Consider the following 9,452-nt stretch of genomic DNA (forward strand, 5'->3'; position numbering starts at 1 on the left):
GAAAGTAACAGTTCAATTTGAAAAGAGTACACAACTGTTTCATACAAACTATCTTTAATCAGTTCATTTTAGCATAAGTGTTTATTTTTTACATGATTGTTTTGAAAGGTGTATTAATAATGAGATAATGAACTACACTACATGTAATTAATGCAAACCTTTTAGATTGGAAAATTCCTATATTTAATTAAACTAAATCTCACATTATTCCTTATGAACTTTGCTTTCTGAAAAATGCTTTTTTTGTGAATAATTAGATACTGCAATCGAGTAAAACTCCTCCCACATAGACTGCACTGGTTCGGTTTCTACCCGTATGAATTCTCTGATGTTTTTTCATTTGTCCTGACTGAGCAAAAGTTTTGTCACATTGAGAGCACTTATATGGTTTTTCTCCAGTATGAAATCTCTCATGTGTTTTCAGGTATCCTGACTGAGCAAAACTTTTATCACATTGTGAGCACTTGTACGGTTTCTCTCCAGTATGAACTCTCTCATGTGTTTTCAGGTTTCCTGACCAAGCGAAGCACTGGTCACAATGTGAGCACTTGTAAGGTTTTTCTCCAGAATGAATTCTCTGGTGCTTTTTCAAGTCGCTGGTTGCAGTGAAGCCCTTTCCACACTCAGAACAGAAATTATCTTTAATACCAGTGTGTGTTTTCTCATGAGCTTTCAAACAGTTTAACCTTGAAAAATTATTGCCACACTCAGGGCATGTAAAAGGTTTTTCGCCAGTGTGAGTTCGTGTGTGGTTATTTAGAGTATCTTTACGTGCAAAACTCATGCCACACTGAGTACATGTGAAAGGTTTCTCTCCAGTGTGAATTCTCAAGTGCATCTCAAGTGTGTGTTTACGTGTAAAACTATTTCCACACTGAGAGCAGGTGAAAGAGTTTTTGTCCTCTGTTGTTTGAGTTTGGTTTTGTGTTTCTCCACTTAAGAAATGACGAGGCTTCTGATCCTGATGTTCCTCCACCACTTCATTCAGTTCTTGGCTTTCTTCTTTCACTTTTATGAAGTCTAAAAACATATTAAATAATTATAAATCAGAAAAGGAGAGAATGTAAAACAGATGTCAAGTATCACTTTGTGGTGATAATACAAATTTTAATAACTGATGTATAAAGTTATTTCCATTTAGATGCATTGTTCTATGTTATTTGTATATTTTCTAACTTCAAAATCTAGTGAACTGCATGAAGTTTTGTTACATTAATATTCCTCAGGAGTAAATAATGAAGGATCAAGAATGGACACCAACCTATTTGTTCCTCAGTATCTTCATGTTTTATGTTGTATGGCTCTAGATAACTCATGTCTTCTTTCTCCTCTTTAATAAACTCCATCTTTTCCATATTATATCACACAGATTTCAGTTGTTACACCTGGAGATCTTCCTGCTGGTCTGAAGAACTTCTCTTGTAGGATGATGGGAATATTCACAGTATTTATTGGTGAATTGTTGTGGGAGTGGCTTCAATGAAGGTGTGAATTGTTATTGCTGTGATGTTTGGAGGCCCAAAGAACCAGATCTGCACAAATGAAAAATAAATAGGTTACTGAATTTATATTTCTATACTAATTAATAATGTATAGGCTGTATTTTTCTTTATTTTACTCACAGTTCTCATTCTCTGTCATGTCTTGCATTATCTCATTCTTTTAGAATTTCTCATTTAATATGTAAATTTATTTAAGCACACTGTTTGGTTCAAAGTCCCCTTACTTGAAAAAAATACCCAAATCCTAACAAGGAAAACTGGAAAAAGATAAATGTAAAAGATAAATATAAACAGATTTGTTCTCCCCATAACCAACAAACTGTAACAAATGTTCAATTGTCTCAATGATGTTAATGTGGCAGTTTACAGGAGATCATAGACATCACCATAATGAATGAGGTGAAAACAGTGAACTATTGCTGTGAAATAAAGAGGCTTTATAAAGCAGCATACAAGTGATGGCCTGAATTGGCCTGAATACTTTGATTTCACTACCCAGGGCTCAATGCTAAGGATTTTTTCTACTGGCCCGGTAGGGGCAAGTGCTTCAGATTTTTAACTTGCCCTGCCAAAATTTTCACTGGTCCCAAACCAAAAATGAAAAATAGCTGATACATCATGGCTTAAAAATATTGTCCAATGTGTAATTAATGTGTTCTCACTCATATAGGCTAAATATGCAACCGTTCTCACAAGGCACAATACCTGGACATATTGATTATATTTCTCCTTTTTCCTCTTAACCCATCTTTTTTTTATTTTTAGAAATGCAATTGTGTTATTTGGCCACAAGAGAACTCCGTTGTCCACTTTAGTTAATAAAATTTGAATAAACTAAATCGGATGGTTTTCTGTCCCAACTAGGGTTGCAAAGGGGCAGAACATTTCCAGAAACTTTCCATGGGAAATTAAGCTGGGGAATTTTGGACATTTTGGAAAAACCTTTGGGCACTTAGCTATATGCTGCTGCATCTTTGAGGCATTCGTAACATATGTCTTTGCACAGTATTTGCAAATATACACATCCTTTACTTCTACATCGGCTGAGGTGAAATGTATCCACACATCAGATGGCGCACGTGGCATTGTTCTGTAGAATAAGATTAGAAAAAAGCTTGTAAAAAACACAAGCTTCAAGACAAATGAATAGAAATAGGCTAGATGAATAGATGAACACTCCTCAATCAGCATGCTAAATCAAAATATTACCTACGTTCTTGTATGATAAATGAAAACTGGCTAGCACAAGGCAGAAGAAACAGTAGCAGCATGATAGCTAGCCTCTTAAATTGTCAATGAAATGGTGTTAGCTAGCTTACATTTAGCATATTCGTGTTACGGTCTAGCAAGCTACTGTATAAACACATTTTTTGATTTAGTATTTTGCTTGTTAAACTTTAATAACATAGATCAAATATATTTACCCTAGTAATATCACCAAAACTTACTTGACTTACCTGCTGTAGTAAGTAGCCTGTAGTAAGTAGTGTGCATGTGATTGAGGAATTCACAGGGTAGAGATTCAACTGAATTTGCATAAAATTTGGTTGTTTTAACCAAGATTATGCTGCAAGATGTTTTTTTCCCCAACTACATTTAAGTTTCCTGTTATAGACTAACCAGCAATATTGCAAATGTCCAGTTTACTCCCATTAATTCCATTGGAAAATTTCCGACTTTTAAAATTCCAAGAATTTTGCAAACCTAGTCCCAACAAGTACGCTTTTAATGCAATTTACGGAAAATGTAGATAAAATAAAATAACATCACACAAGTATTTAGGTTGTATCTTTGTCTTAAAACCACCCCCTTTATAGCAGGAGGAACGCATCCTGACAGCTGAGAATGTTACTGTCATATACTGTGTTCAATAAGAAAGAAAGCTCACACAAGCATTACATGGAACACTTTAATAACATAATAAAATGAATTGTGCATACTTACCTTTTAGAATAACAACACAGTTAACTTTAGTTGAAACCAGCATGGTAGCAGCTTGCCTTGCTGTCTAAATGTTTTTCAAAAAAGATATAGATGTGATTATTTGTTATACATCACTAAAAATTGCAGTAAATACAAAAATAAATGGCTAAATGGACAACATATTAACAAAAAATAAATAAGTTAATAATATACCATTTAAAACGTGGGAATTAAAGAAATATTACAAATAAAATATATTCTATATAGAAACAGACTTCGACACAACACCGGGACGCACAGATCCCACATCCCAAGTTGTACAAATAAAACTTTGTGTCTTACCTAATGTAACGTTAGTAGCCTTCTCTCCTGTACCTGACCGTGACGTATACAATCCATCCTCCTTGCCAAAAATGTGGTATAATAACATCCATGTTGTTCCACTCTCCTCAAAAGTCCACTTGCTGTCACTGTGGCGGATGACAAACGCGATTTTGCAACTTTTTTTATCTCATATAATTACGATAACTTGCCCTTTTGAACTATAATCACGCTAGCTCGTTCAGTACCACGGCCTCTGACGTTAGCATTACTAATGTGTCATCGGTGCTCTCTGAATCGTGTCTGACCACAGATTTAAATATACAAAGCGAACGAACTCCAACTATAATATCTAAAAAATCGCGCCGACTCAATGACGCTCTTCGGTTTACGGCTTCTTCTTCTTCTACTGATTCTACGGCGGATCGCAGACATATAAGTGCATTACCGCCACCTATAGCCCAAATGAACCATTGACACTCTACATACAATTCCCTTACTCCACCAACCTACATACAATCACCCTTGATTCTTATATCCGCATAGAGACTTCGTCCAGTTATGTGTCTACCTGGATTAAGTACATTTTTAATTGTAAACTGCTCACCCTTATTTACTAGTTCATTCCTTTCAACAGTACATTTCATACAGTGCATTCATTATAACATGTTCAACTGTTTCATTAACACACATACCTCACACAGACCCATTGGATGCTTGCATACTAAGAGCCTTGTACTGTTCAAACTTGTATGGCCCAATCTTAATCTTGTAATTATGTTATCCTCAAATCTGCTCCCACCTGATACTCTTCCCGTACAAATGTCTTCTTTATGTGTCTGTCCCAATACGGTTGCCATCATTTCAGAATATTCTTTTTGATTATTAACTTTATTTCTGACCTACTAAAAGGAATCTGGATATCTGGATATCATCCATCTCTCTCTCTCTCTCTCTAGCCTTTTTTGCTAAAACATCTGCCTCTTCATTACTTCTCACCCCAATGTGAGCCGGAACCCACAAAAACTGTCGGAGCCTGTTCATTTTGTTTTGCTTTTTGGGCTGCTTCAGTGTCTGTCAACCCCTCAGATATTCTCACATATTGAACTTTCACAGCATGTTTGTGAGCAATGCATCCCCCAAATCCAGCACTATGCTCACCACCGCAATTGCAGCATTTTGCCTTCTCTACTTCATCACATTTACCATATTCGTGGTCACCCCCACATCTCGCATATCATTGTTTTCCTCTGCAAACTGCACTAACGTGACCATACTTCTGACACTTGAAGCATCTTATTGGAGGAGGAACGTATGGCCTTACAGGGTAACTTACAAAGCCTATTTTTACTCTCTCTGGCGTTCTTACTTCATTAAACGGAAGCAAAACCAATAGACTATCCATCCTTTCTTTATTTATTTTTAACATAGGCTATTGAAACAATTTCTCCAATTACCTTCCCCCCTTCAATGAAGCTTTTCATTTTGTCAGCAGGTACATCTAAAATAAATAAATAAATTGATCAATTGTCACACATTATACATACATTTCTGCATATACATGGTGAAATAATTTATTTTTTCACATATTCCAGCTAAGCTGGTGTCAGAGTGCAGGGTCAGCCATGATATGGCGCCCCTGGAGCAGATAGGTTCAAGGGCCTTGCTCAAGGGCCCAACAGTGGTGTCTTGGTGGTGTTGGGGCTTGAACCTCTGACCTTCTGGTCAGTAACCCAGAGCCTTAACTGCTGAGCCACCACTGCCGAGCCATCACTGCCCATCTGTAGGAATTCCAGTTATTACACCTCTTTCCCAAGGCTTCCTATTCATCAATGTGCATGATACAGAGAATCCAAGCATAAAATTTATACTCGGTGTCTTCTTTTGTTGTTTTTCGTCTTTACACATGATCAAATTTCCATCTCTCAGAGTCTTTGCACTATTTATTTCTCCTAACGCTTTTTCAGAGCTTTGGTCAGTTTAATTGAGATAATCATTCAACATTCATTTAAATTCTTATGTTTTTCCTACTCACGTGATCAAAATTTAATATAAGGAAATTTCTGGCCATCCAATCTTTTATTTAATTGATACACACTGCTAATTTGGAGAATTGTGAAATCTCATCAGGTTTTGAATATAAAGTTGGGTATCTTCGGCATAACAGTGGAAATTTATTCCACGATTCCTGATAATATCTCCCTAGGAAAGCATATATAAGGAGAAAAGCAGAGGCCCTGAAACTGATCCCTGTGACAATCCATACTTTACAATTCCTCATTTACATAGACAAAGTGCTAGCAGTCTGATAAATAGGACCTAAACCATGCTAAAGCAACTCCACAAATGCCAACATAATTCTCTAGACTATTCATTAGAATGTCGTGATCTATCGTGTTGAATGCAGCACTAAGATATAAAAGCACTAGAAATGAATTGCAGTCGTGATCAGATGATAAGAGCAAGTCATTTGTAACTCTGATAAGTGCAGTCTCTTTACTGTGATGAGGCCTAAATCCTGACTGAAATTGTTCATATATACGATTTCTCTGTAGATAATTTTTCTATGTAGATAAACTATGATTTGTAATAATTTAATTTACAATTAATGCTTTGGTAGAAAGAGATCTAATGTTTAGTAGCCCTATCTTTATATGATGTTTATCTTTAATTTGTTTGTTTTGTTGAAGTGAGGGTTTTGATAGTTCGGGGAACAGACACAGTCTCTATGTGATATCTAGGTGATAAAGTCTCTATGTGTTGTAGTTAATGTGACCTGTGTGACATCTCAAGGCTGCTAGCAGACGTTCTGATTAATCAGTTTGTATTTGACTAACTGGGGCCCAGGTCAGGAAACCTGGGCCCCAGTTAGTCATATACTATCATTATTAAGAATATGAGCCAAAATACTAGAGGAGCGCAGCACCATCCCTGGAGCTGAAGGACTGTTCTGACATGGGTGATGTGAAAGAGCACTGCTGGATCTGTAGTTGGCAATCTTCTGTAACACGGACACTGAAGAACTGTGGTGTAGATCCATGTGTGGTTTATTAGTAATTAGCTCACAGGTACGGTTACATCATATATCAGTTTCTGTGAGGATATTTGCATTCATTCTAGGACTTATTTAATATACAACAACAACAAACCATGGTTTATAGCAGAACACAGGCAGCTTCGTCAGGCCAAAGAGGATGCTTACAGAGGTGGGGATAAAGTCTTGTACAATCGGGCCTTGAACACACTGAATAAGGAAATCAGAGTGGTTAAAATAAGATATTCTTAGAAGCTGAAAAAAAATTTTCAGCTAACAACCCTGCATCAGTGTGGAGAGGCCTGAAACAACTTACGAACTACAAGACTCCTACCCCCAACACTGTAGCAGACCAACAACTGGCTGACGACTTGAATGTTTTACTGTATATTTGAAAGGCCCAATCTCATACCCCACACCCACTCTGACCTTCACTTCACACAAACACCCCCTGCAACCCCCCTCCTGCTACTCAACCTGCACTTAAGATCTGTGAAGAGGTGTGCTGTGTCTTCTGAAAACAAAAGACAAGGAAATCACAGGGCCCAGATGGCAGTTCACCTGCTACTCTTAAATCCTGTGCTAACCAGCTGGCCACTATCTTCACACAGATCTGAAACCGATCACTGCAGCAGTGTGAAGTTCCCTGCTGCTTCAAACACTCAATCATCACTCCTGTTCCAAATAAACCCCAAATCTTAATAACTACAGAACCATCGCCCTGACGTCTGTGGTCATGAAATCATTTGAGAGACTGGTGTTAGCCCACCTGAAGGACATCACTAGATCCCCTTCAATTTACTTATAGAGCAAACAGGTCTGTGAAGGATGCAGTCAACATGGGATTGCATCATATCCTGCAACATCTGGACAGACCAGGGATATATGCAAGGATCCTTTTTGTGGACTTCAGTTTGCAGGACAACTGCATTTCAGTTCAGTTTGGCTTTCAACACCATCATCCCAGCTATTCTCCAGTCTAAATTACACCAACTCTCTGTTCCCATGTCTATCTGTCAGTGGATTATCAGCTTTCTGATGGACAGGCAGCAGCTAGTGAGACAGGGAAAATTCACTTCCAGCACCTGTACAATCAGCACAGGTGCCCCCAGGGATGTGTGCTCTCCCCACTACTCTTCTACCTGTTTACAAACAACTGCACAGCAAAGGATCTCTCGGTCCAGCTCCTGATGTTTTCAGATGGCACCACTGTCATCGGCCACATCCAAGATGACGATAAGTCTGTATACAGAAGGGAGGTTGAACGGCTGGCTCACTGGTGTAATCAAAACAACCTGGAGCTGAACACACTCAAAACAGTGGAGATGATTGTGGACTTTAGGAGGAAGACCCCAATAATTAGATACTGCAATCGGGTAAAACTCCTCCTACATACACTGCACTGGTTCGGTTTCTACCCGTATGAATTCTCTGATGTTTTTTCATTGGTCCTGACTGAGCAAAAGTTTTGTCACAATGTGAGCACTTGTACGGTTTTTCTCCAGTATGAACTCTCTCGTGTGTTTTCAGGTATCCTGACTGAGCAAAACTTTTATCACATTGAGAGCACTTGTACGGTTTCTCTCCAGTATGAACTCTCTCATGTGTTTTCAAGTTTCCTGACCAAGCGAAGCACTGGTCACAATGTGAGCACTTGTAAGGTTTTTCTCCAGTATGAATCCTCTGGTGCTTTTTCAAGTCGCTGGTTGCAATGAAGCCCTTTCCACACTCAGAACAGAAATTATCTTTAATACCAGTGTGTGTTTTCTCATGAGCTTTCAAACAGTTTAACCTTGAAAAATTATTGCCACACTCAGGGCATGTAAAAGGTTTTTCGCCAGTGTGAGTTCGTGTGTGGTTATTTAGAGTATCTTTACGTGCAAAACTCTTGCCACACTGAGTACATGTGAAAGGTTTCTCTCCAGTGTGAATTCTTAAATGCATCTCAAGTGTGTGTTTATGTGTAAAACTATTTCCACACTGAGAGCAGGTGAAAGAGTTTTTGTCCTCTGTTGTTTGAGTTTGGTTTTGTGTTTCTCCACTTAAGAAATGACAAGGCTTCTGATCCTGATGTTCCTCCACCACTTCATTCAGTTCTTGGCTTTCTTCTTTCACTTTTATGAAGTCTAAAAACATATTAAATAATTACAAATCAGAAAAGGAGAGAATGTAAAACAGATGTCAAGTATCAATTTGTGGTGATTATAAAAAGTAAAATAACTGATGTATAAAGTTATTTCCATTTAGATGCATTATTCTATGTTATTTGTATATTTTCTAACTTCAAAATCTGGTGAACTGCATGAAGTTTTGTTACATTAATATTCCTCAGGAGTAAATAATGAAGGATCAAGAATGGACACCAACCTATTTGTTGCTCAGTATCTTCATGTTTTATGTCGTATGGCTCTAGATAACTCATGTCTTCTTTCTCCTCTTTAACAAACTCCATCTTTTCCATATTATATCACACAGATTTCAGGTGTTACACCTGGAGATCTTCCTGCTGGTCTGAAGAACTTATCTTGTAGGATGATGGGAATATTCACAGAATTTATTGGTGATTTGTTGTGGGAGTGGCTTCAATGAAGGTGTGAATTGTTATTGCTGTGATGTTTGGAGGCCCAAAGAACCAGATCTGCACAAATGAAAAATAAATAGGTAACTGAATT

General features: G+C 37.6%; 3 protein-coding genes across 8 annotated transcripts in view; all 3 read right to left on the minus strand.

The window, feature by feature from the left end:
• Nucleotides 1-4,429, minus strand: part of LOC127629457 (zinc finger protein 721-like) — an 87,375-nt gene extending 82,946 nt beyond the window's left edge. Inside the window, exons 1-2 of the mRNA XM_052106561.1 lie at nt 3,768-4,429; nt 3,447-3,510 (exon numbers count right to left, since the gene is read on the minus strand). The gene's annotated coding sequence lies outside the window, so the exon portion shown is untranslated. The remainder of the gene's footprint in view (nt 1-3,446; nt 3,511-3,767) is intronic.
• LOC127629459 (zinc finger protein 721-like) overlaps nt 1-9,416 on the minus strand; it is a 36,427-nt gene extending 27,011 nt beyond the window's left edge. The window contains exons 1-4 of the mRNA XM_052106562.1: nt 9,148-9,416; nt 8,148-8,906; nt 7,342-7,455; nt 313-1,020 (exon numbers count right to left, since the gene is read on the minus strand). Coding sequence (XP_051962522.1) covers nt 313-1,020; nt 7,342-7,455; nt 8,148-8,906; nt 9,148-9,241 — 1,675 coding nt within the window. The 5' untranslated portion in view covers nt 9,242-9,416. The remainder of the gene's footprint in view (nt 1-312; nt 1,021-7,341; nt 7,456-8,147; nt 8,907-9,147) is intronic.
• LOC127629587 (zinc finger protein 721-like) overlaps nt 1-9,452 on the minus strand; it is a 108,098-nt gene that overhangs the window by 75,145 nt on the left and 23,501 nt on the right. Inside the window, exons 7-8 of one of the 6 annotated variants that reach the window (XR_007968779.1) lie at nt 1,262-1,532; nt 882-1,020 (exon numbers count right to left, since the gene is read on the minus strand). The exons of 4 other annotated variants lie outside the window; for them this stretch is intronic. The gene's annotated coding sequence lies outside the window, so the exon portion shown is untranslated. Of the gene's footprint in view, nt 1-881; nt 1,021-1,261; nt 1,533-9,452 lie in introns of those variants that run through there. One more of the 6 variants, XR_007968782.1, reaches the window with a different exon arrangement.

This window comes from Xyrauchen texanus, chromosome 36 (assembly GCF_025860055.1).
Source record: "Xyrauchen texanus isolate HMW12.3.18 chromosome 36, RBS_HiC_50CHRs, whole genome shotgun sequence".
Taxonomy (NCBI): Eukaryota; Metazoa; Chordata; class Actinopteri; order Cypriniformes; family Catostomidae; genus Xyrauchen; species Xyrauchen texanus.